At 44.6% G+C, this 27,013-nt stretch overlaps 1 protein-coding gene across 3 annotated transcripts in view; it reads right to left on the bottom strand.

Moving 5' to 3' along the window:
- Positions 1-27,013, bottom strand: part of Olf413 (DBH like monooxygenase olf413) — a 266,667-nt gene that overhangs the window by 116,247 nt on the left and 123,407 nt on the right. For all 3 annotated transcript variants that reach the window (XM_078194387.1, XM_078194388.1, XM_078194385.1), the window contains one exon: positions 17,578-17,863. In XM_078194387.1, the coding sequence (XP_078050513.1) occupies positions 17,578-17,835 (258 nt within the window). In that variant the 5' untranslated portion in view covers positions 17,836-17,863. The remainder of the gene's footprint in view (positions 1-17,577; positions 17,864-27,013) is intronic.

Genomic DNA, 27,013 nt, shown 5'->3' with positions numbered 1-27,013 from the left:
CGTCGCTTCCACGGACCTTTTAATAAATCCACGGTGAAAATCGCGCGAGCGTGGACGGCCGCCTGGCGGGACCGCGAAATAATTCATCGACCGTTTCTCGTAAAATCATGGCGATCGAACTGAAACGAGTTTTTAAACCGTTAAAGCAAAAGCCTTGAAACTGAGAATAATTTGGAATAATTGTAGAATAATTGTAGAATAATTGCAGAATAATTTCAGTTGGAAGATTTAGAATAATTAAAGTTTAGAAGAATATATTTTTCTCTACACTAATTCTATAATTTTTTTAAATAAACAATTTATTGTTATTATACTCTGACAAGCTTCCATATCGTTCCTAGCATGTCATACATTCGACATAAGGTCAGGCTGACATTTTCCTTATTTTACGAGACGACTGCCCCAAGATCCCCCATCAAAAGGTGACAAGTGCCGCCCTCTGCTTCGCTCCAGCGTTGCCACATCTCCATATACTATCCTAGTCAACTAAAAAAAAACTTCTACACACTAGTCGCAAGAACGAACAATCGCAACGTCCGCCCAAGCAACAAACAATCGGGCTAATTTTCGGGGGCAACGGTATTATTCCAAACTGCAGCGGAAGAGAATGCAAGTTCAGCAAGTTCCGGGCCGATGTTCCCGCGAAACAGCCGAGGTGTTTTACTTCGGAAAGTTTCCCCTGGCCGCCATGTTATATTCAACGGGAACCATCCCGCCGAAAATACGGTTATTTACTTACACGGTGAATATACCTGGTTCATCTTCGAGTTCAAATATTTATCCGCGCCGTTCCCGGGGAACGGACGTTCCGCGTCGAAAGAGACAGGGCCAGTCTGCCCACGAGACGAAATCTTCCTCGGAGAGATATTTTGCTATAAATAGTCGCTGTGGCCATCGTGCTAAGAAGACGAACGCGACTGCGTTGTATGTTGTACGTTTAACGAGATTGAATCGGTATTCAGAGGACTGTGTCTGTACCTCTAGATGGCACGAGGACGTATTTAAGACGTTCCAAAGACGTTTTCAAGACGTTTGGTATACGAGAGCTGAGACATTTTTGAGATGTCTTGAATGTTCTTTGAATGGTATAGGAATATTTTGTGTTAGAAATCAAGATGTCCTTTGAACATCTGAATGACGTCTTGTGAATGTCTTATGGACGTCTTGAAGACGTCTCGGATGTCATAGACGTACCTAAGTCACCTTTAAGACGTCTCGGATATAATAGACGCGTCCCTAAGCCATCTTTAAGACGTCTGTTATGGCAGATCTGCTTTGTAAAATTTTTAAGACGTCATTAAGCCGTCTTTAAGACGTCTCTTTATGGTACATTTACTATGGGATGTTTTTAAAACATCTTAACGACACGCCAAATCCTACATCCTCCTAACATCTGAAATACGCCAAGTTAAAGACGTTCATTTGAGTGTCTAAGACGTTCAAACCAGGCACAGACGTAAAATGGACGTCTTCAAGCCGTCCGGTGCTCGTCGCGATGGAATTAATTTTCGACAATTTCTATTGTCTCCGACTGGGTGATGTAGAGCGAGAGACGCCGTGACAAATGGTTAATTCGTTTTCGTCCGCGTTAAATCGCGACGAGGGCCGTATTAACGCCATTAAAATCGTTCGAGGGGATTCGTTTGAATTCGACGATTTAAATGGTCCTTCTCGGAAAGGATTCGGGGGTCTGAGTAATCTCGTCTGAAGAGTCTAGACGGTGCCCGGGGCGCCGTGCCGCACCAAAGACGTCGAAGGAACGGAGAGACGAATCAGCATGCGAGGCATGGCTTCGAGCAGAGAATCTTTTGAAGCCATTCGTACCAAGAGAGATAGCGCGAGAAAGAGAGAGAGAGCAATCGAGAGAGAGGTAGCAAGAGAAAGACAGAGATAGAGAGAGAGGTAGCAAGAGAAAGAGAGAGAGGAAGAGAGAGAGGGGGGGAGGGCCATCCACAGTATATTTCGCGAACGACTACAAAACCCCACTCTGAATGCCATTATGCGCCACTTCTTTCGGACACCTCGAACGCCTAGCAGCGTAATTACGGCCGTCATTATAATACAATTTATAACGAGACGTCCCCACGGAACATTTCCGTTCGGCGACGATGCACACACGCCGAAAACGGGCCGGCGAAAAAAGGACCTCAAAGGGGGGGGGGGGCTGGCCCGCGGTCATTGTAAAGTCAATATTATCTCTTGACGAATGGTCCGCGAGATACCAGCGAGAAGCCACAATGGAGAAACCCAAAAGAGAAGGAAGGGGCCGACCGTGCGTCATTCCCGGCGATCTTTCTTTCTTCGCCGGGGCCGTTCTTTATCTTAAAATATTCCCCAAACAGTCGCCCGGTAATACAATTTACACCAACGAGGCGGACTGATTTGTGGCGCGCGCCTCGACAGCCTACGAACTATCTTCCGGCGATACCCTAAATTGGTTGGACCCAATGAACGCTTCGGTGAAAATGGACTTCTTCTTTGTCTTTGGAAATGGACTTAATATAGCGATTTTACGCTATACTGTCAAGTATAGTGATTTTACGCTATAATGTCACGTATATTACTTCTCACACTATACTTTCAAGTATACTACATCCACGCTACACCCTCGCATGGATGACCTATCAACACAAATGATTGGACGCTCAGCGAAAATGTATCGACTCAATCGACTGTTTATCAAAAGCTAGTCGCCATCCATGGCAAAGAACCGCTCTTACACACAGCCAGAGGGGCCAATGGTTTTTCCCCGGGCGGCCGTTTGCCCCGGGTAGCCAGCCAACTTCATTTCAGATGCCATAACACGATTTCTATTCGGAGCCGATAAGCACCGGTGCCGAGTCAATAATGGAATCGATTAACTGAAAGGTTCATCGTCAAAAAGGTGATCGGCTGCGACGCGCGTCCTCCTATTCGCCGTTCGCGCCAACATCGCAAAAGGACCACGCCGAGGATAGGAACGAGAAAAGAACCGACCCGGGGTCCCTTCTCCTCTCCCTCTTCTCCCTCCACCCTTTTATTCCCAGGCGATCGAACCACCGCCGGGCGGAATTATACTAATACTCGGCCACCGTTTTATCAATTATTTCCATCTACGAGCCTATTAACCGGGATCCCTTTTTCCGGCGCCGATCGATCCGGAAGTTATTGAATCGCCCGGGCGAGGATTCCGGCAGCAATGGTTGCACGCTGTGTGACCTTCTCCTTGGGAAAGATGGGGAATTCTCGATGTACAGTTACCTGCAAAAGTATCGGGATACTTGAACGCTTGGTATATATTATAATCTTTTATTCAGCTTTCAGATTAGGTTTTAATGACTGTGTGTACATAGAGTTAATATACATAGTTCGGGCTACTTAAATATTAAATATTAAATTAACTATACTGTTCCTTAATAAATATAATTTTCTGCCAGGCTCTGTAATTTATTATTAACAACCAAATCTTATCCGTGAAATAAGTCATTAATGCATTAATTTATAATACTGCTATTCCTATTATTCCTATTACCATTATTATCCAACTATTGTTGTTCACTTTTTTTTTACCACTACGGGAACTTTCCCCAGAATTTTTCGGTAATTTTACATTTTTATGGAATCAAAAAAGCGGTGCCTGGTTGCAACGCTGTGTACACGCGACAACAATGTAGCGCGGCGTTGAAACACAGACGCGGTCTCGTTCGGCCGTCGAAAATACGGCAATAACGGTAACAATTTTTCGAGCCGCGTATCGCTGTCAATAAGCACGGCCGGAAATGTTTCCCCTTCTCGCGCGCGTAGTAGCCGCGCGAGCATCGTGCCCGTTGAAAATTGTACGAGTAATTACGAGTTACGAGCGCGCGCGGGCCCCGTTCGCTTTGCCCGTTTTGTTCCGGACAGACGTAAACCGGGGGACTATAAAGCCGCGAGCGCGTGTCCATTCGCCGCGAGCACCGACGTTGCGTAATGCACCGTCGCCGTGACGTTTTTAATGTCATTGCCGTGTTCCGGGGAACGTCCCGCGCGTTGTTCTCTGAACGCGGGGTTCGTGACTTCGCTGGAGTTTTGACATAACCTTCATATAAAGCTTAGTAGACGTAGAACATAACCTGAATTTGTAGTGAAAGATTAGTATTAATTGTTCATTAATTTGGTGTCTGTGTAATTTTAGAGAAAGGTGTATTTTGAAAATTCTCTGGCTTTTAATAAATTCACTGTGATACGATACTGTATGATTTGGCATAACCTTAAATTACTTCTCCTTTCTTAATCATTGAAACCTAACCTGAAAGCTCCTTTCTTAGACTGAGGCAGAGGACAGAGGACAGAAACAAAGACAGAGACGAAGGCAGAGACAAAGACAATGACAGAGACAAAGACAGAGGCAAAAACAGAGACAAGGACAGAGACAAAGACAGAGACAGAGGCAAAAACAGAGACAAAGACAAAGACGGAGGCAAAAACAGAGACAAAGACAGATACAAAGACAAAGACAGAGACAAAGGTAGAGACAAAGACAGAGGCAAAAACAGAGACGAAGACAGATACAAAGACAGAGGCAAAGACAGAAAAGGAAGAGAGAGACAGACAGACAGATAGGGAGCAAGATTGTCTGAGAGAAAGACAGCGACCAAGAGAGAGCGAGAGGGGAAGTGAGAGAGAGGCAAGCTAGTAACGCCGGCGAAATTTCCGCCTCGGAGGTGCTGAAGCCCGGAATTGCGGGCCGCCATTCTGATTCTGACCTACTAACGAGAGAGCCCCTAGTTGGAAACAAAGGATTTATTCAGCGTGTTCCAAGGAGCCCCGGGATCAGAAAGGCGATATGCATTTACCGCAATTACAGCCGCTATCGTCGCGCACAGATTTCGGGGGCGGCAGCGCGCGCGGCGGGAGTATCGCGCAGATGCTCGTCGGGGCGAACGCGGCCGTAAGAGGAACATTGGCTGGGAAGAACGGTGCAGGAGGAGGGGAGCGACGGGGGTAGAGCCGGGGAAGTTTTAAACAGTGTCGCGACAGCATTTACGAGAACGCGCGTGTACACGTAACTGCATTTACGTTGAATCCTATTTACGGTGGGTAAAATCGCATCGGGGGTCTCCCATGGCAGAACTGCCTTGGGAATAGCCTCCTCCCGGCGCGCACGCGGTTATACAACCTCTATGCCGCGACCCGTGTGCGCGCACGCGGAACAGACGCGGCCCCGCGTACACCAGGGGGGAGGGGGAGGGCGTAATGCAGACGCAACGACAGCATTTTTACGCGGGGACGCCCCGGTGTCGAGCACTCTCGCGAGCCCAGCGCCGCGTTTTCATCGCACCTCTTCGTCTGCGCTTTGGTGAACTATTCTCCTCTTCCGATATCGATTTTTCTAATAGAATCACTGGCAAACGCATTTTCACTTGTGAATCGAGGACAATTTAATAAATTTGTTCTATGGAATACAATGGGTATCGTAGATTTGGTAAATTGTTGGAGAGGGAGATTGTTGAGACGATTTTAAGAAATATTTTCCTTTACGAAAATTGTCTACGAGCAAGGGTTAAGGAGTTATTAAGGGAAAACGATGGCCAATCAGCGAGAGAGTATAATTGTTGCCCCGACCACGTGGCTAATGAGGTGGCGCTAGCTGGCCTCGTTTTATTATTATGTCTTCAATATCACAGTGTTGAATGTTTGGTCTTCCAATTGGGATAAAGGTTTTAGATATTCAGTATTCAGTATTTAATATCCAATATCCAATATTCAGTATTTAGTATTTAATATCCAATATACAATATACAATATTCCATATTCAATATTCAATATTCAATATTCAATACTCAACACTCAATATTCAATATTTACTATTCAATATTCACTATTCAATATTCAATACTCAACACTTAATATTCAGTATTCACTACTCAATATTCAATATCCTATATCCTATATTTACTATTCAATATTCAGTATTCAATATTCAATATACGAAATTGGAATGAAGATTTAATATACTGGATATTCTATATTAGAATATATAATGTATATTGATTATTCGAATTCGAATATTGCATTGAATATTCAGAATTGAATGGTAAGTATTGAAATATTGAATACTAGAATATTGAGTATTAAATATTGCATACTGCATACTTAACATTGAATATTGAATATTGCATATTGAATTTTGTATACTGAATGCTGAATATTAAATATTGAATACTGAGTATTGAATACTGAGTATTGAATACTGAGTATTGAATACTGAATATTGAATATTGAATATTGACTGTTGAATATTGAATATTGGATATTGAATATTGAATCCTATACTATCGAATACAAAAATAAAAAATTAAATATCAGAATAACGAATACTACAATTCCAATATAGAATCCCACAGATAACAGAAATTGTCATGGTCCAGACAGCGATTGTCCCAGCGAATGGAACATCAATAAAAAGAACCATATTGTCATAACCAGTTTAAAAACGTGGCATACGAGCGGGGGATCCTGGCTAATCTCGCAGGGAACGTAACGTCCAAGGAAGACCGGAGACGCCTGTTACGTTTTGGACGGTATCCAAGCGGCCGAAATTGCTCGGGCAACGTCGTAATCAATGAAGACTGCACGAAAATTGTTATTGCCCAATTAAGAAGGTACACCGCTTCCCCGCAATCGTTTATTATCTCCGACGAAGAAGCACGAGACCAGGCAACAATATGCCCGGGGTGCTCTTTTCTCTCGTCGACGACACACGCTATTCGTCGGCGGGGCTAATCGAAATTACACCGTTCGAGCCGGACGCCTCGCACGGTGGTCGATGAGCATTACGAATGATAACATTAAAAATAATAAATAAATTAAATAACTATGTAAATTCAAAATTGAGTTCCTACAATATTATGATATAGACATAGGTGTATAGTAAAAAGGCAAAGTATGTTATTTTAAATGGGAGAATAATTTTTCTTTTTACTTTCTTTTTATAGCTTTTGGTGTTAGTTATTTGTATCTATAGAGTGTCCTAATTGTAAGGCTAGTGTTATTTTTATATAACTTCTGGAGACTAGGAAATTTAGCTGAGATGTACGAGGAACTTATTTATATTGGAAATATTAATAATAAATTATATTATATATCTACAATATACTATTATTATATAACTATTATTATACAACTATCTATATTGAAAATTGATTTCCTACGATATTATAATAGAGACATAAGTATTCACAATGGCATAGTAAATTATTTCAAATGCAAAAATAATTTTTTTTCTACTTTTTCTATAGCTTTTGCTGACAGCTATTTATATCTATAGGGTGTCCTATTTGGAAGGCTAGTGTTACCTCTATATAACTCCTGAAGTGTAGGAGATATAACGGATATTTACTAGGATATTATTTGTCATTTTTCACGTAGAATATCACTGTGATAAGCAATAATATTTATCATAATTTTTTTATGGTTATTTCAAAGTTACTTTATGTTCACCAAAGAGAATGCCATATTTCTGTATAGAGATCGCGAGAGCGCGTGTTCGGCGCAGTTCTCCGGCCGAACCTTGGTTCATGGTCGCCGCGACATGGAACGCTCGGAATAGACGAGTATCGATATCACGTTTCATGGGACGCCGGCTTAGCCCTCGCCCCCGTAACGCTCCGATTTATTCATCCCGGCCCGCGTATTATTTGTCCAGGCTCCCCCCACTCGTTCACGTGACTCGCGGAACACTCGAGTCGTCGGCTCGCGCGCGGTATTACTAAACATATCATTTATTCACCAAACAGTCGGGGCGCAATAAAGCCGCGCTCGCGCAGCGCTGTTTGCGAACATCGAATGGAATTGAACGCGGCTCGCAAATATCCGCGAATTCTTGCGGCCCTCGCTCGCCTTCGACTCCCGCCGGTCGGCCGTGTGCGCGCGGGGGGAGGGAGGGAAAAACCGCTTTATTTTCTCGCCCGCCCCTCTGTCGATTGATGCGGCCGGGCCGCGGTCATTGTTTCTGTTTCACCCGCTGCCACGCGGACAGCGCCGACCCCTCCGTTCCACCCCTCGTGCCGTTTGTCGCGCGCAACGGATTACCAGATTTCGGCTTGTTGCCGTTGCATTCCGCGAGTTGGCTTTTTTTCCGCCGAACCCGCGATTCTCTGCTGATTTTCTAGCGAAATTGAAAAACCGCTATCGCTTTCTGTTTATCGACGCGATACGCGCCGTTACTGGTGTTGGTGGTAGTTTAAAAAATTAGGGATAAGGATTATGAGAGAGATCTGTGGAAGGTGCTTTTTAAAGTGGGGTTCGTTTTATTTTTTCTTTGTTATTCTGGGTAGTGGCAAAATTTATGAAAGGTGTTATAGTTATTGTTGTTATTATAAATAGTTGTGTCAAGGTATATTTATTATAATGAGGTATATTGAGGTATATCTATTATACTGAGGTATATTGAGAATTCTGAAAGTATACTTTAATATACAGTCATTGTTTTAGTATACTATGTTAAGGTTATGCTTAGGTTATGTTTAGTACACTATGTTAAGGTTTAGGGCAGTCGCGAATAAGTTATTTTAATTCTGAACGTCTTACACCCTAAAATGGACGTCTTATATCAAATATTGAAAGACACCCTAAAGCCATCTAGGTTATGTCAAGATTACAATAATTCTACGTGTAAAATAATTCTTTGACCAGACTATACACTCTACAGAATATTCAAAGCGTTTAAATAAATCTCCACATCCTCCTCTTCATATATAATTGAAATTTCAATTAAATATAATTTTCCAAATACAGCATTACTCAAGCAGAGAAAAATCAATTTTCCCACAACCCCGATTGGCCAATGGAATGACTAACCAAAAGTATATTCCCAGTAACCGCGGCACAGAAAGGAGCGCGTGTGAGAAAAACCGAGTGTTCGGCGGAGTCGCGACAGAAACGGTTCCCAAAGCAGCTGGCGAATCGAAAGCAGCTTTCCCCCCACCTCCACCAACCCCTTCTCACTCTTCTCTCTTTCTCTTTCTCTATCTATCTATCCCGCGATCTTCCGCGCGGCATACCGACCGGAAGCGCGAGAAAGAATGGAGGCGGCGATGGAGCGATGCGGCCCGCGGCGGTTAATATTTAACAACTCATATGGAGCGAGGAGGCGAGCGCGGGCGAACTCGGCGGGAAACGCTTCTGTAGCTGCGGCTGACATTCGAATAAATAATGCAGCATGATAAATCGTTCCCCGGTTTAGAACCCCCGGTGCATCTTGGTTCCGGCGTTCCGCGGCGAAAGAAACGCGCGCCGGGCCGCGCAAGGGGTGCCGCGTAAAAAACCGGGAAGAGAGAGACAGAGAGAGAGAGAGCTAGTGAGAGAGACAGATGGAAAGACAGATCGACAGAGACAAAGAGACAAAAACAGAGGGTGAAAGACAGAAAGACAAAGACAGAGAGATTAAGACAGAGACAGAAACGGAGAGAGAGAGAGAGAGAGAGAGAGAGAGAACTGTTGAGAGAGAGAACTGTTGAGAGAGAGAGAGAGAGAGAGAACTGTTGAGATTGAGAGAGAGAGCTGCTGAGAGAGACAGAGACAAAGGCAGATAGACAAAGACAGTGAGTCAAAGACAGAGTGTCAAATACAGAGAGACAAACACAGAGAGTCAAAGGCAGAGAGACAAAGACATATACATAGAGACAGAGGAACAGAGACAAAGACAGGGACAAAGGCAGAGGGACAAAGACAGAGAGGGAGAGAAAGCTATTGAGAGGGACAGAGAGAGGCAAAGACAAAGACAGGGACGAAGACAGAGGCAAGGCAGATAGAAACGACAGAGAGTCATAGAGGGTGAGTCAAAGATAGAGAGTCAAAGACAGAGAGGAAGAGAGGGGGGGGGAGGGGAGGATGGTGGTGGAACGGAAAGGGGTGCCGTCTCGGCGGCGATTATTTCGGCCCGTGTCCCCGCTGGCTCCGGGCGGAACGGTAATGAGATCCTGCGCCGCAGTTAATTTCGGAATCCAGGCTCGGAGGATCCGACGCAACCAATCCCCTCCCTCCTTCTACCACCCTGTTCCTCGTGGTCGCACGCACGGAGTCGAATGTAATCACGGTGCCGGGGACCGGATGCAGGACAGGCGCGCGACGGTGCCACGGAGAGTTGCCTCTCGCCGTGGAGGAAAAAAAAAACACGAGGAGGAGCCGCGCGGCGTTTCTCGCGGAATGAAATTCCTATTCCGCATTGTCGGCGGTTTGCCACTGCAGTCGTCGGGCAAAGTGGCTGAAAAAGGCCGCCGGGGATGGGGGGCGGGGTGCCGTGAAAATGCTGCGAGAGGCGAGACCGTACTACTAGCCGTACCATATTTCCTCGTCGTCGTCGTCGTCGTCGTCGTCGTCGTCGTTCGGAGAAGAAGAACGTTTGCTCGAGAAATCCATTAACCGGTTCTGACGATCCCTCTCGGCAAACAGCGCCTGCTAATTCGTCGAGGACACTTTTTCAACCGCCAGGTGACGGGGAATATTTCAGATTTTAATGATAATAATGGTGAGCGGTGTGTCGAACCATGGGAGATTATATAGGTGGTTCTATGGTTCGATGATGCGTTACATAGGTGGCATTAAAAAGGTAGAAAAATAAAAGGACTGATGCAGAAAGAAGATATAATAATATAGTAAATAAGTTGTGACTCTATAGTTTACTAGACTCTAAAATATTGAGAAGGTATTAATAGACAATGGTTGAATAAAATATCAGGGGCATTGGATAAGACTGAAGACTGAAAAGTAGTTGCCAGGAGAATAAGCTAGATTTCAAGTCGTAGGTGTAGGAGTACGTCGCGTGATGCGCTGGGACTAATTCACGGCGGAGTGGGAGAACGGCAAGCGTCCGTGCTGGGACTTGCGTCGCGTGGAGTAGGGTATACCACGTGACGCGCTGGGACCTATGTTCAGCGGAGTGGAGCTCGTCACGTGACGCGCTGGGACCTACGTCTAGCGGAGTGGGGCTCGTCACGTGACGCGTTGGCACCTACGTCCAGCAGAGTGGGGGCATAAGTCCAAGACATCTATCATCCACAAGAACTAATCACGTGACACGGACGATTTTAAATTAATAAAATTCTATCAAAACGCAACGATGGCACCCGAAAACTCTATAGCGCTCTTCAGAGCATCCTCCATGTTGTTCGTGGTAGCACGGAGAGGTGAGCTATCCAAGAATAATAGGGGAAGAAACGAAGTTAGTATTTTGGGCGGCAGCCGAGGTGGAACCCTCGTCGAACACGCCGATACCGCTTGCCCTGTTCCCGCATGCGGAATCTATTCCGATCTAAACGCGTCGGAATTTAAATTAGAGTTTAGCCGAGAGAGAGAGAGAGAGAGAGAGAGAGAGAGAGGTAGCCGGAGTAATACGGCCGGGACGGAATACATGCAATTTTTCGGTGTAGTCGGGGAACGGTTATGCATGGAATACTTTTCTCTTGCAGCGTTTGATAAGGGCGCTACGCCGCGGAATATAAACGAGCTTCTTGCGACCTTACGGATTTTCAATTCGACTTAAATAATCGCGAGGCTTCGGGCACCGATTCCCCGATGCTCGACGGAGAGAATCGCGACGGCGAGTCTTTGGTTCGTGTGTGCAGGTGGATTCGTTGGATTCATAGTCATTTGGCTCGTGTTCATTGGGTTAATATTCACTGGAATTTTATTTACTGGATTCGTGGTCAATGGACTCATATTTAGTGGATTTATATTTATTGGATCCATATTTATTGGACTGGTATTTGCTGGATTCATATTTATTAGACTCATATTTATTGGACTCATATTTATTTGACTCATATTTACTGGACTCATATTTACTGGACTCATATTCACTGGATCCATATTTATTGGACCCACATATATTTGACTCATATTTACTGGACTCATATTCAATGGACTCATACTTCCTCGATTCCAATTCAATAGACTCATACTCACTCAATTCAGGGAAAAATTAATTCTAAATTCCCACATTCCAAAATCCTAAATCCCAAATTCTAAATTAACCCTAAACTCCCACTCTCTCAATTTTTATTGACTCAATACCCACTCAAAAATTCCTCTACTCAATTCTCAATTAATTTTCAACGACCTACCTTGCCAACCCTTAATTTCCTGCTACTTCTCCCATGTATCGTATCATACAAATTACTTCTATTCACATCCAGCGATCCAGTAAAAACTCCACAACCCCGCGAAAGAAATATTTCTAATGTTCCATTTGCCGTGCACGGGGTTCCACCCCGACCCCGGTATCTCCTCGAGCCTCCCCCAGCTTGGTTGCCTGGAAAAATGGTTACTCCGTGAACGGTGGGGTGGGGGGTGGTGGGCGTACTATGACGGAGGTAACCGAGCAAAAAATAATGCCTCCGTTTCGGAAGTACGAAATCGTAGCTGTCTAGCAACGCAAATCCCCCGTCGGCTCGCGTCCCGGCCGCTTGTACGAGACGAGAGAGAGAGACCGAGAGAGAGAGAGAGAGAGAGAGAGAGAGAGAGTATTCCAGGCAGAAAAGACCTCAAATAGACACCGAGCCACGGATCCCGCCGTGAAACGACGTGCCGAACGGAACAGGGAAGTTAAACGAAGCGAATAAAAGAATTAGACCAGGAAAATTGAATTCAGCTGGCTGAAGAGACGGAAGCCGAAGTGGTTCGGCACACAACAGCCTTCTTCCCACCCCTCCGCGTCTGAATGTATCGGGCGTACATCTTTAATCAACTTCGATTCGTCTTGTCGGACTTTACCGCGGCCTGCTACCCATTCCTCCGCCCTACACCTGCTCCCCTCGGCGCACGGGGTAATAACCATAACGGGAGCCGGGGCGAAATATATTCCCTTTAAACAGGATTAGATGCAGTCGATCGTGCGAAAGAATCGGCTGATTGGAGTGCCCTGGACTCTTGCTTTAATCAATCGACGTCAACCGCTTTCATTCGCCCCCCTCTTTGCCACGGCATACAACTAAACCGAGAGATCTCTCATGGTCTTACGGACCTGCGTTACCTTCCAGAGGCCGGGACCAAGATTTCCATTGACCGGAAAAAACAAAGGGACTGCCCTCCGGATTAATCCGGCAAATGCTTGGATGGAATCGGTGGTAGATTTTGATAGGGGTGGAGGTAGTTTAAGACGAGTGGATTCGGTAGGTGGCTACCTTTTCTGTTGGTGGGAGAGACTATATAGGAAGTACTAGGTGCTATTATAGTACTAGGTACTCTATAGTAGTATTAAGTACTCTATAATAAGTACTAGGTACCCTATAATAAGTACTAGGCATTCTATATTAGTATTAGGTGCTCTAAAATGAATACTAAGTACTCTATAATAACTACTAGGTGCTCTATAATAAATACAAGCTACTCTATAACAGTATTAGGTACTCTATAATAAGCACTAGGTATCTGCTATATACTGATGAATTTTCTAGTAGGATCTATTGGATATTAACGACGAGTATCCTTTAGTACAACTTGTTAGGTACTTGTAAATCCTCTAAAAATAACTTTGTTATAATACTACCGAGTACTCTATTAATATCTATCAGACACTAATGATGATTATACTCTAATAGTATCTGCTATGTAGTGACGAATCCTCTCGTAGCATCTATTATATTTTAATGGCAACTATCCCCTAGTAGGACTTGCTCTAGACACTTGCCAATCCTCTAAACATCTCTTTTACTATAATTATAACGAGTCCTCTAGTAATATCTATCAGTAATATCTATCAACGATTACTATTCTCAAAAATTTGACAGACGACAGGGGAGACAGAAGACAGGGAACAGAGACACAGACATAGGACAGGGGACGACAGAGATGAAGACAGATGATAGACGGCAGGGGACAGGGGACAGAGACAAAGACATAAGACAGGGGACAGAGACAAAGACAGATGACGGACGACAGGGGACAGAGATGAAGACATAGGACAGGGGACAGAGACAGAGACAAAGGAAGCGACAAAAACAAAGACAAAAACAAAGACAGAGACGAAGATAAAGACAGAGACAGAGACAAAGACAAAGACAGAGCCAAACAGAGAGAGAGAGAGAGAGAGAGAAAGGCGGGCGGACAGATAGACAAACAGACAAAGACAGACAGACAGAGACAGATAGAGAGAGGGATAAGGAGGGAAAAGCAGGGGAAACGAAGTGTAGAGAAAAATAGGGTTGGACAGAGAGAAAGAGTAGGCGGTTAGGTAGTCAGGCTGCAGATCGCGTCCGTCTCGCGTGTCCGCAATTTTTCCGGTAGAATCGTTGCCCGCTCGTTCCATAATGCATGCCGTGCCGCGCGCAATGCTCTATGCGATGCAGCCGTCGCCGGACGTTCTCATACGGAGAACGACGCCACGAAGAAAAAGGTGGGGAGGGGGGACACAAGCTGCCGGACGAGGACGGGACCGAGACGGAGGTATCCGGATCACGGGCGAACGAAGAGAGAAGGAGGGGTGCACGGAGTTGACGGCCAATGGGAGCGAGAAGGTTTTTCGTTATGATCGTAATCTTAGAACCAGAACAGCCGCGGGCATCCGAGAGACCGGCCCGACCCCGGACTCTCTTTCTCCTCTTTTCCTCTCCTCTCTCTCTCTCTCTCTCACTCTCTTCTGTCTCCATCTGTCCCCCTCTTTCTCTCCCCCTCCTCTTATCTTTCTCTCCTAGCGCTCGATTTCTTGTCCTCATAGATGCTCGTTTTGCACCCGTTCCTCGAACACCACCTCCCTCTCAACCCCTGCTCTGCTCCCTGCTCCAATTCACCTAGGATTCTTTCGCTCGCGCGGCTTCACGCCTCGCTTCCGGCCTCGCTGCCACGGACCAAACGAACCGAAATTCCGCGGTGTGTAACTCACGTAGAGGCGAAGGTTGTTCCGAGGGAACGTTTTCTGGTGGTCGCGTTGCTTTCCAGGGAACGACGAGCTAATCAACGGTGTCCGTGGGGTCGTGACCACATTGCCGGTAGGATAGAAGTACAGTAGTTTAAGGGAAGACTTGGTATTTGTCGCGGTGGTAGGTGCCACGCAAATGTGTTTGCGATTCGAAAATAATTATTTCCTGTGGCAAAGGGGTTAATCACCGCGGGTCAAGGGGTCAGGGAACAAAACAGAAATTACATTGGTGGTCCTAGGGCGAAGGGTTCGGCGCGGGGAAATTGTTGTCGTTAACCGTGGAGGGTAATCAGAAAAGGAAGAGCATCTGTCGCGCTTGTCGACGGTGACGCAGCGCGATGCCAAGCGAATTTGCCGTCGCCAGGAAATTCCTCGCGAAGAGCAGGCACTGGGCGATGATGAAACGGCGACGCGACGCGGCGGGACACGGCCGTCCTCGTCGTAGTCGTCGTCGCGGAGGGCCGTGCTTTAAAAGAAATATTCAACGACGAGCCGGCAAATGAGAGAGCCGAGCGCGCAAAGAGAAACAGCGACGGAGAAAGGAGCGAAGTCATGGTTGCTCGTGTGCCGCCGCTGGCCGTCCCATTTGCGTCAGAGAGGAAAGCCCCGGCGTGAGGGGAGGGGGGACAAGGAAAAGGGAATATGACATTCATCTCCCGGCGCGCCGGGGACCCCCGATGCTACGTGGAAACGGGTAAAGTGACAACAGCCGCGCTGGCGCTGATGAAAGGGAGGATACCGCGTAATCCTCCCGAGTCCGGTTTTCGAGAAGGGTTTACGTCAACGGGCGACGATGTTTTAAAGGTCATAGCCGGATAAGATGCTCGAATGTGTCTCCGGCAAACTCACTTTTGTTCAGGCTCTACACGCGCCGTGAGATAACCGAGCTAAGTCGCAAACTCCTTATCCGCGCAGCGAGAGCACTCGGCGCAGTTGAATCGGGCTCGATTTCTCTCGTGTCCCTCGATGGTATATTCTATAGAAATTTCTACAAAGTTTATACAACGAGACTGAGAATTATGAATTTTTTCAGAATTTTTTAATCACTATATAAATTTTTAAAAATAGGAGAACTTGAGAGTGCGAACTACACCACGGCAGTAAGTTATGTTCGTTTCCTCCGATTCTGCTAATGATAAAATTATGAGAAAATTCACAGAGTTTGTGCTTAGTGTAACACAACTCTCTGAATTTTTTTCAGAATTTTCGGTCGAGAAATGGATTTTTTAAGAATCCAGAGATTTAAGAGCGCCGAGGTAGCGTCGTATCTCTGGTCTCTCGTTGTTTTATTCTTCGTATACAAATGTTTTAAATAAAGCCGCGACGGAGACAATTTAAAGCGCGCACTCGAGACTTATCGAACCGGTTTCGAACGACATCCGCCGCGATTTTACGGACCGGTCGCGAGCGTCGCCAGCCGGGCGCGCTTCGAGGAGCAAAGATATTTTAAACACTCGCGGATCTCCGCGGCGACACTTGGAATCGAGGACAGAGAGAGACGCATCTCTATTTTCCCTTCGCCGGGCTTTTCTCCCGTCGAAAGTTTATATCCACCGTTCGCTCGCAGCCGGCCCAGAAAAAGGCGATACATCATGCTCGGCGACTGAAAATCGTCCGAGATAATCGTCCGCGTGAAATAAAACGGCCGTACGACGTACAAAATGACGAGCACCGGTAATGACAGGCCGCTGGCTTTCGTTGGCAAGATTGATAACTATCCGATGCACCGATCGAAACGAGAAACCCATTACTTATCTCCGAAAGGACTATCATTATGCTTGTACCCCCCTCTCTGGTGCTGCCCTCCGGAGCGGCGCTCGGCGACGTTCGACGCATCGGATCGGTAGCGTAAGAGTAATTAGTTGAAATTATTCCACGTCGAGCTCCGGGGAAATGAATATAATCCAGCGACGGGCGACCGACGATGCAAGTAATCGTCTCGCCGGCCGATCATTTTCAATTCCGAGACCACGGACGATAATTGAGCGAATTTTTATCCCGGCGCGTCGTCTACGGCCATTGGCGACGCGCCGTGGATAAAAAAAAACCTGTTTGACCCAACTAAAACTGAAGTTTAGAAGATTATGTTAAGGAGAAATATATTTACGATAGCACCGGTGGATAGCTGAGATCGAGATGATTTAAAAGAGCCCAAACACGATAGGGATCGGACTAGAAATAGATTGTTGCCATATACCGAGTGATCGAAATAATTCCATCACTTTGAAAATTGTCGAAATTTGAATAAGTCAATATTTCTATACATTTTTATCATTGTAACAACTTAGAGTTACTTGCTAAAAAATATCTAGCTTTGATATTTTGAAAATATCAGTAAAAACAAAATTCTCAAAATAAACAAATTATTTCGACCACCCTGTACATTGTCCATCGCTTAAACTAATCCAATTTGCGTCGTGTTTGGACTCATTTCAATCAGAAAAACCTCAGCTATCTATTCATACTGTAATATAAAAGTTAGGACAACATTTAATCTCAATAAAAATTGTTAATTACACTTTTTACGATGCTGTTCGCGATAAAATTATTTCTGATGGAAACAATCGTGTCTCCATGTAACCGCAGAGTGTCGATTACTTTCTATCGCGAATGAAGACGCTGTTCAGAAGTCGAAAGGTGCGCGACGATTCCAGAAACGTGAAAGAACACCGCCGGGGCGGTTCGTCCACAGAGACACTTACCTGGAGATGGAGCTGTCCGTTATTGTCCACCCATCCGATGACCATGTCCGCGCGGACCTTGTCGCCGTCCTTGGAGAAACCGAAGCCCATGTAGCCGAGGGTTCTCACTTGGATTTCGAACATGATATCGTTCTCGCTGGGCGTCCACAGGACCAGGAACTTGTCGTCCAGGGCGGCGCTGTGTTTCCAATCGACGGACAGAACGCCGCTGATCAGAACCAAGGCGGGCAGGAAACACGACGCGATCACGGTCTTCATCTTTGCGACCGGTTACGCCTCAAAACATCTGCAATGAAAAAAAGCACCATTTATTAACAAACGTAGCAACAAATTAATTTTGTTTACGTATTAAAAAATGCTATAAATTTCGAGAAGTTATCAGGGGATAATCGAGAAAAAATCTGCCTTTCACACGGACCAAAGTTTCCCTTCCGAGCTGCGTTTTACTCGATGCCCTGCCAATTTGCAGGCGGTGGATCGGCGAGCAGCTTCCGCAGCGACCATAACGCGGCAATTACAAGCACTTAGAATCCTTACACGGCGGAACGGTTCCCGTTAGCACGGCGATTTTTTCCCGTCGGCGCGTTCCACGAAGAAAATAGAAGAATATCGTATCGGCGACGCCGGCGACTCTTGTTTCCGCGCCGGCAACGGATCGTTAGGCTTCTATTTAGTAGCTTTACGCGGCCATACGCGGCGCGGCAATATTTCCCTTCAATATTTAACAACGCTCGCCGGCCATTAGCCGCGTCGCTGACGATCCACCGGTGTTGCCGGCTTTCCCGTGGATCGACGGACGTTTAACCTTGCTTATGGTCCTGGGATAAAAGTTATGGTTCCTATGGTGAGTCTGGAGAATATAGTGATACCTAATGATCATCACAGGAAGTCATAGTCATTGATATGTCATCGTTCGCCACCGTAGGCAACGCGTCGCGGTCAATGCAAACCCGTTTGACGCAACCATAACTGAATTTTAGAAGATTATGTTACAGTATAATATCTTTATGATAGCACAAGTAGATAGTTGAGATCGAGACGATTAAAATGAGTCCAAACATGATAGGAATCGGACCAGAAACAGCTTCTTACCATATACCGAGTGATCGAAATAAATCTATCACTTTGAAAATTGTCACGATTTTAATAAGTCAATATTTCTATACATTTTTGTCATTACAATAACCTATTAGTATCTACTAAGGAATATCTATGTTTGATATTTTGAAAATATCAATACAAACAAAATTTTCGAAATGATCAAATCATTTCGGTCACCCTGTATATTGTTCTTCGCTTAAACTGAACCGATTTGCGTCGTGTTTGGGCTCATTTTACTCAGGAAAATCTCGGCTATCTATTTCTACTGTAATCTAAACGTTAGGACAACATTTAATCGGAATAAAAATTTTTTATTAACTTCTATTCGATGCTGTTCACTATAAAATCATTTCTACTGGAAACAAACGTGTTACCAGGCAATGACGACGATCTTTTCTGTCGCCAGGCGAGCGCCCACGGTATTTTCTCTCGTTTGCCGCGTAAAATCGTATTAATCTCTTTATCGTCCTCCCGGCGCTCGGTCGCCGCCAGAGAGTGGGACACCACGCGGCGGCGACGGAGGACGGGAACAGGGGACGGTAAATTAAGTCACCGGCCGAAAATTCCTATCCGCTCTCCGTTAATCCGACGAATCCGGACACGCTCCGACTGATTTATTTCACTCCCGGTGCGTCTCCGCGCGCGATTATAAAGCGATAACTTTAACGCGGCCGGTTCAACTATTATATTCGGTTAGCCAAACGAGATTCCCTGTAATAAACCGTAGCTTAATCGCATTACAACTTCCGGTATTATTATTCGATCCTACCTTTGTCCTCCGTTGGCCGGTGGTGCAAGTGTTTTTACTTCGAGGTAGCCACCTCTCTGTTCGGGATTTTGTTAAGCTACGGTCAAAATTGAACTAATTTCGAGGGATTTTTAGATTTGGAGAGGGAGAATGGAAGCTTGTGATTGTGTTTTGAAAGTGAATTTATAGTCGGCAGGTGGATACTGAACTCGTTGCTACTTGATTTGTTACCTGTTAGCTCTATATAAGTGGCTAGATTATATAGGGAGATTTCGAAAATATTTTTAGTCGTGATCCCGTGAACCTTTTTCAATGCAATATATCTTAAATTAAAGCTAAAAGTATCTATTTTATGACAGTATATAATAAATTAAAAAAGATCCGTAGGGAACATTTTGAAAATTTTAAGAATCCTACCATTCCCCTCAAGATGAATTTCATCATCATATAGGTAAATTTCATTAAAATTTTAGGTTATGTTGTCATGAATCTTTTTGACCGCAATATAGCTTAAGTTAAAGCTAAAAGTGTCTACTTTGTTACCATATATAATAAATTAAAAAATAATCACAGGGATCATTTCTACGAGTCAAAGAACTCAACCAGTTTGAAACTCGCGCGCTCGCCTCTCATTGGCCACTGTATTTTCCTTAATAACTCATTAACAAAGCCACGAATTTCATTTCAGCAAAGGAAAAAGTTACTTGAAATAGTCTCAGGAACCCCATACTGGAGTATGATTAATTTTGGTACACCATGTATACACACGCGATCTTTAAATTGTCGCAGCACTGTGAGCACTTTGCTTCGCTATTTTACCGCGTCTGGAAGTCGTCGCTAAAATCACGTCTTTAGCTATCCTTGGCTAAAATCACGTCTCGACCATCACAGAGCTTCGAGAATCGACTTCCACAAAATCGATATCATCGATGAGTCCTCAGGATAATCGAGCTCCTCGCACCACGGCGTCGTTATCAAGGTTTTACGTTCTCTCTCGCGTGTTTTTCGACACGGTCACGTGTCCGGCCGCGATTACCCGCCGCCGTTGTAACAAGCACACGCCGCGCGCCTCGCCTGTTCGCGGTTGCGCAAATAATTCTTCCTTTTTAATGAACCTTGATACAAGTGCCCCCTCCGCTTTAACGCCGGGTACTAGCTTTTGCATTCTAATATTTCTGGAGGGGGGAGGAGAGGTGGCAAGAGGGGTGCGGACACGCGTGCTGATCGAACGGATAAAGTGCCAGTGGCCTCTTTGCATCGTCACGTGACGTCCGGCTATTCGGAAATTATTAACTCGGCGCGGGTACGATTCCCCCCTCCCCTCCCCGCCCCCTTCCCCAACGGCCCCGGAAGGCTTAATTATTTCCAGCTGTTAACAACCGGCCGATCTTGCTCAATAAACTATCACGGCCAACCCACTTTCTATAGTATCTGTTATGGGCTAACCCTTTCAGGAGGGATGACTGAACCCATTGACACTCTTTCGAATTTTTTTACTGTGTTGTAAAATAGTCTGTACGTTATTTAAAAGGACTATTATTCATCTGATTTAATATAGAATTGTATTGTTATTTATTTTAAAATAAAATTTTAAATTGTAAGACTGAAATATATATTATAATAATATAATCTAATATTAATTTTTTTTTTTAATTATTTAATGATATCAATTCCGTAAGAGCAATATTTATTATTTTAGCTATTTTATCAGACTTTGAAATTTAAAATCCTAAATATAAAATTATAATTCCATAAATTAGTCAGAAATTAATATAAAAATGCTATAAATTAATCATAGATTAAATATAAAATTCTATAAATTCATCATAAATGAAATATAAAATGCTGTAGATTCATCATAAATGAAATATAAAATGCTGTAGATTCATCATAAATGAAATATAAAATTCTATAAATTCATCATAAATAAAATATAATATAAAATAAATGATACTAAATATGAAATATAAAATAACCTCTTATAATATAAAGAGGCTGATTTAATATATAATTTCTCATTATTTGACTATTTAATTCTGTAATTACCTCTATACTAATATAATAAATATAAACTATATTAATTAAGTCTCTCAATATTGATAGAAAAATTCCAATAAATTGTACTAACTATAAAGCATCAAAAATAATAAATTTTAATGGATCGATGGGGTCGATAACAAGAAATTGGTAACAAGCACGATCGCCGAGCATTAAGGGGGATGATCTTGGCGACCACTGGTCTAGAGAAGGAGCTTGGACAGCCGAAAGTTCACTCGTTAACCGTGCGCGCCCGATCCGTTGTCAAATCCACCGAAATTGCGGTGTGCGTCCGGCACAGTCTGGCAACCCCTTCCCCCGTTTGCCGTCGCGCGTCGCGTCGCGTCGGCGGAACGACGCCGGTCAGCGCCAACCCCCGGATATCCTCGCTTATGCATGCAGCGGGGCGCGACGTGATTTCGCCGATTTCACGGTGCCGGCAGACCGAACCGGCAATCTGAAAACGATCGATTCAATTAACAGTAACAGGCGGTGTAATGCGTCGTGCCGGATGCGAGACCGATGCATCGGCACGGAGCAGCTGTCGCGGGCGGCGGGACTCGCTCGACCGTAAGGAGAGAAACGTCAAACCGCCGGCCAGGTGGAACGGATCCGACGATTTTCTGAAACGATTGCGACGATCGTTCCGCGACGCTGTTTACGGTGGGTTTTAGCGGAGATTTTCAGCTTTAATTTGGCGGTGGTTTCGTGGAAAAAGTCGTACGGGGAGGATAGTTAATAATTATTGAAAGTTTCGTTGTAAGAGGGATGTTTAAAATTCAGTGATTTTTGTTGAAATTAGTCGTCGGGTTCTTCTAATTATTAAAAAATGGTGCTGTGATTGTTTTTCAAATTAATATACCTTGAATTAAAGGGGAGACTCCTAACTTTAATTTGGGGGTAGTTTCGTGGAAAAAGTCGTACGGGGAGGATAGTTAATAATTATTGAAAGTTTCGATATAAGAGGGATGTTTAAAATTCAGTGATTTTTGTTGAAATTAGTCGTCGGGTTTGGCCAATTATTTAAAAATGAAATCACGAGCGTTTTTTAAGTTAATACACCTTGAATTAAAGTGGAGATTTCCAGCTTTTGTTTTGAGCCGATTTATCGGAGATTGTATGACCTAACCTACTACCAATTCAATATTTACATATATTTCTCCTTATTTTCATTTGACTTTAATTTCCTGCGCCTTAAATCGATAAAATCTGTGAAATGATAAACAAATTCTAGTCATAAACAACCGTTAGGCTTTACTGTAAAATGCGAACATCAAGCGCTCCGTAACAATTCCAAAGATCCAGTAAAACGTTAAATGAGAATCGGATCGCCGTTTGAACCAGCTACGAGGCTCGAGAGAAGAAAACGAAGAAGAAGAAGCATAATTATATCAGTTTCCGCGAGTATAGTTCTCCGGCCGGTCGGCCTGGACGGCGTAACAAGGCTCTCGCCTTTTCGCTCTCGGCGCTAATTAATAATATAACATCGGGAAAGTATCGGGAAGCGTGGAAAATATGCCGGGCTCGCCCTGCATTCAGCGAAGAGGTATTCCGCCGGCTGGAAAGCCGATAAGAGGATTCGAGGATCGCGCCGGGGTCTAGGCAGCAGCAGCAGCAGCACCGGCACCAGCAGCAGAAGTAGGAGCCGTTGCCCTAAGCTCCCGGGCCGGCGGGTTCGCGGGAGCTCGCGCGCAGCACGCGACCCACTTTCCCCCGCAGTTTTCCATCTTAAAAATGACCGGAGCGTATAACTTCGCCGCTAGAATCGCGGTATTCATAATGTACCGAGTGTAAAGTTGGCTCGCCGGCAAACGGCCGTGGCGGAATCACGATGCTGCTTTCCCGGCCGCGGGAACCAAGCCTTGAGGGTGGAAGGAGGGTAGACGAGGACGACGCGCGAAAAGATAAACTTTAAAAGTTCACGGGAACTCGGAGAAAGAGAGAGAAGAAGACGCGGAGAGGATTCTAGCGAGACGAATAAGATGCACGAGGAGATTCGGGACGAGCCCACGGTTTTGACTTTCGAAGTCGGCCGACGCGGACGGAATGCAATCGCGCCGATGCACCGTGCGGTGCGTCGCGCGCGTAGATCATCCTTTTTGTTCATGGGGGCGCGGATATTTATGCGCGACGCTGGGACTGGCTGCGAGAGAAAAAGAGAGACGCTGAACTATCGCAGTATAACTTGACATAACCCTTTTAAGAAAATGTTGTCAGATGCCTTTTTTAATTAGGATAAGGTTCTACTAAATAGACAACATTTAAACAATATCGTATATAATAGATAATAGACAATAAAGCTCGAGAAATGAAACAATAGTAATAAATGAAATTCTAGTAATGGAAGGACGTGTTGATTTACTGTGCGATAGACCCTAGCGATACTAGTTAATATTTAAAAAATCGTAGAGACCGTAATTCAAAATTTTTCGCAATTTGAGAAAGAACGTTTTATAGAGAACTTTATACTCAACAACTTTTGTATGAAACATTTTTTTGTCAGACCAACAGAACTCCTTGGAATAGTAGATGAATGTGAGAGCTGCTATAGTCCCCGCGCGATAAGAAGGCATTTTTGTTTTTGGCTTCCCCCTCCTACTAGCCGCGCCAGGGAGGGAGCTAGTGACAGGTGCCACCTTGTCGCGTGAGGACTATACATATATATCAATATTATAAGGCAGGTATTATTGCAGGCACATTAAGGAATAGGTTTTCGACTGAAATAAATATTTTAAAAAATAATCTAGCACGGCGTCACTCGAAACAGAAGCGTAAAAATTAAATATAAAATATTAAAATCACATCTTTTCAAAAAATATTTAAAATTAAGAAATTAATTTTCAATATAATTATACAAGCCATATAATTTTTAAGGACACTATAGCTTCCGTTGAATAATATAAAAAAAATATTTTCACGCATGAGAACTTTCGAAATAAAATAAGAAGTACAAACAATTAAAAAATAGAGTAGTAAAAAAATAAATGGGAGGGTAGATCTCGGCGCAGCGATTCCGTTGCGTGTCCACTCGAGGCGCCCCTCGCCGCTCAAAGTCCTCCGCCCCTGGGGTGCTCTCGAGAGAGATCGCCGCGTGTGATTTCGATTTCGCCGCTTTGCCCAAGCACTTCGCGATTTATTTAACTTGAAGTGGAGTTTAGCGGCGAAGCGGTGGCCACACACCGGGACACGGCGTGCAGGAGGGGGCGGGGGGTGTTTCGAAAGGGGGGTTCGAGAGGGGCCGCGGAGAATGGTTGGTTTTGCGGGCGGCTAAAGGGGAGAATAGATGCGCGGTGGAAAAGCCGGCAGGCTCGCAGGGTTGTAGGACTGCAGACAACGGGCTGGCCAGGACCCTATGACGTACAGGGGCGTCAATGTATTGGGGGGTACGTTCCAGGTTGATGCCGCACCGGCGCTGGACGCAATTCGAGAGCAATCGACTGAACGACACGCCGCAAATCAAACCCGTCCGTGGTAGTCGTGTGTTGGCTGGGCTCACCTCCACCGATCGCGTCACCCTCCCCTAACCCTTCGCCAAGGTCCCGCGCCGTGGCACCCTTTCACCCTTCCCTTCTGTGTCACCTTCCGCGGTCTCTTTCCATCCTGGCTCGAATACAGGTACCACCCCGCTTGCAGTAGGCTTCTACGGGACACTTGGAAGCCTCGAATTAACTCGGGACAATTCGGGCCAATTCGGGCTAATTCGTGCCTTTCGATCTTTCCAGGCCCTTTTCAGCCCGTTTCAGCTCATATTTTTCGTCGATTTTATAAACTGAATTGAAAATAATTTTTCAGTGCATTCCTCTTGGAGCTTTTTTAATATTATATAGCTTAAATTAAAGCTCCAAGTGTCTGCTTTAAGATAGGGTAGTTGGGGTTGCATAAAGACTGAAAAATAATTATGTAAAGGTGGAAAATCCCGTGCGTAAATTCGAAGTTAAAGGGGATGCTTAGAACGGTTTTAAGGGGAATTTTCTCGTCGACTTTTCAATGCGTTTTCTTAGGGATTTTTCGGCGAGAATTAGCTGGAGTTAAAGCTGAAAATTTCCTCATTAAAATAAGCTATACAAGTTTGGAAAGTAATTAAGGCGTCGTTTTATAATAATGGAGAATGCTGACCTCAAATTTGGTATGAAATGGTCGGATTCTAGAAGGTAGTTTTGTTTGGTGTATTTCAGGTAATTTTAAATACCGTTCCTGTGGGAGTTTTTTTAATTATATTGGACTCAAATTAAAGCTGGAAATCTCCCCTTTAATTCAAGGTACATTAAGTTGAAAAACAATAGCAGAGTCATTTTTTAATAATTGGATAAACCCGACCACTAATTGGAAGATAAATCGTTCGATTTTAAAGGTCAGCTTTAGAACGAAATTTTCAATAATTATTACCTATTGTTCCTGTAGGAGTTTTTCAATGAAACTATACTCAAATTAAAGCTAGAAGTCTCACCTTTAATTCAAGGTGTATTAACTTGAAGCTGGAATTCGAGCAATTATTAGGTCGAAGCTTGCTCGCCTGGTCGGAACTACATCAAGTGATATAGCAATACCTCTAGCAGTTTAGAAGTTATACCAACTTGTCTCTGAGTTCACGAAACCGGCGCTTAAAGCGCCTATAGCGGAACCGCGGAACGTCGAACGTCTTGGACGATTAGCGGGGTGAAAAAAAAGAAACGGGGTTATCAAGAATCGGATGCCCGCGCGGAACTGTCTGACGTATGCTCGCGAACTTCCGTAGTTCCCGCTTCATAGTTTGATTGCCGGTCGAACTTCGGCTATTTGTACGACCTTATTCGCGGCTTCTGGTCTTTCGAGATGGAAGTTGCCTGGCCGCGTTCGCGTCAGAAACGGTTACGCCTCTCGGAAGCAGCTGTACAACCGTCGCAAAATTACTCGCCATCGCTTGACCGAGTTCCCGAACCGTGAAAAACTGTTTCACCGGCTCGGAAATTCATACTCCATTATTATTTATCTCAACTTCCGCGGCTCCTCCCACCTCGCCGCGTTATTGCTCGGAATTTTGCTCCCGCCAAGTAAAAGTGATATCGATCTTTAGACGAACGCTGGTAAATCGATGTAAATTCCTTGTCGCACCTGCAGTCATGCTCGTCGTTCGAATAATCGATCTTTCAAGTTCAATATCGATACTGTTTCAATGGCATAATTTACGAAAGCTAGAGAACTGTGCTAATTGCACTTGGACCGTTTAACCCTTTGTATTTTCATTCAAATCAACACCCCTCGACCATCTAAAAACCTTCAAATAATTTGTCACATATTAAAAGAAGTATCTCCATATTTCCGTGCATCATTGCAACACCATAGCTGCCATGATTCGAACACAGCAGGGGTAGTTTCGCGAACTTCCCCATACCTTCGCACAGCAACGCGAAAAGTCCGGCTAAAATAAATAAAACAAAGAAGGTATAACCTAGTATATCCGTTTCCATGGAATCTGGATCTGGTGCTCGACGATGATCCTCTGGAAAACCGTGATATCTTCAGTGGTGGGGGTGGAAGTTCGATCCAGCCTTGATCTTTCCGCGATTGTCC

The sequence above is a fragment of the Augochlora pura genome, chromosome 11 (assembly GCF_028453695.1).
Source record: "Augochlora pura isolate Apur16 chromosome 11, APUR_v2.2.1, whole genome shotgun sequence".
Classification (NCBI taxonomy): domain Eukaryota; kingdom Metazoa; phylum Arthropoda; class Insecta; order Hymenoptera; family Halictidae; genus Augochlora; species Augochlora pura.
The sequence above is the reverse complement of the archived record's forward strand: the minus strand, read 5'-3'. Positions and strand labels throughout refer to the sequence as shown.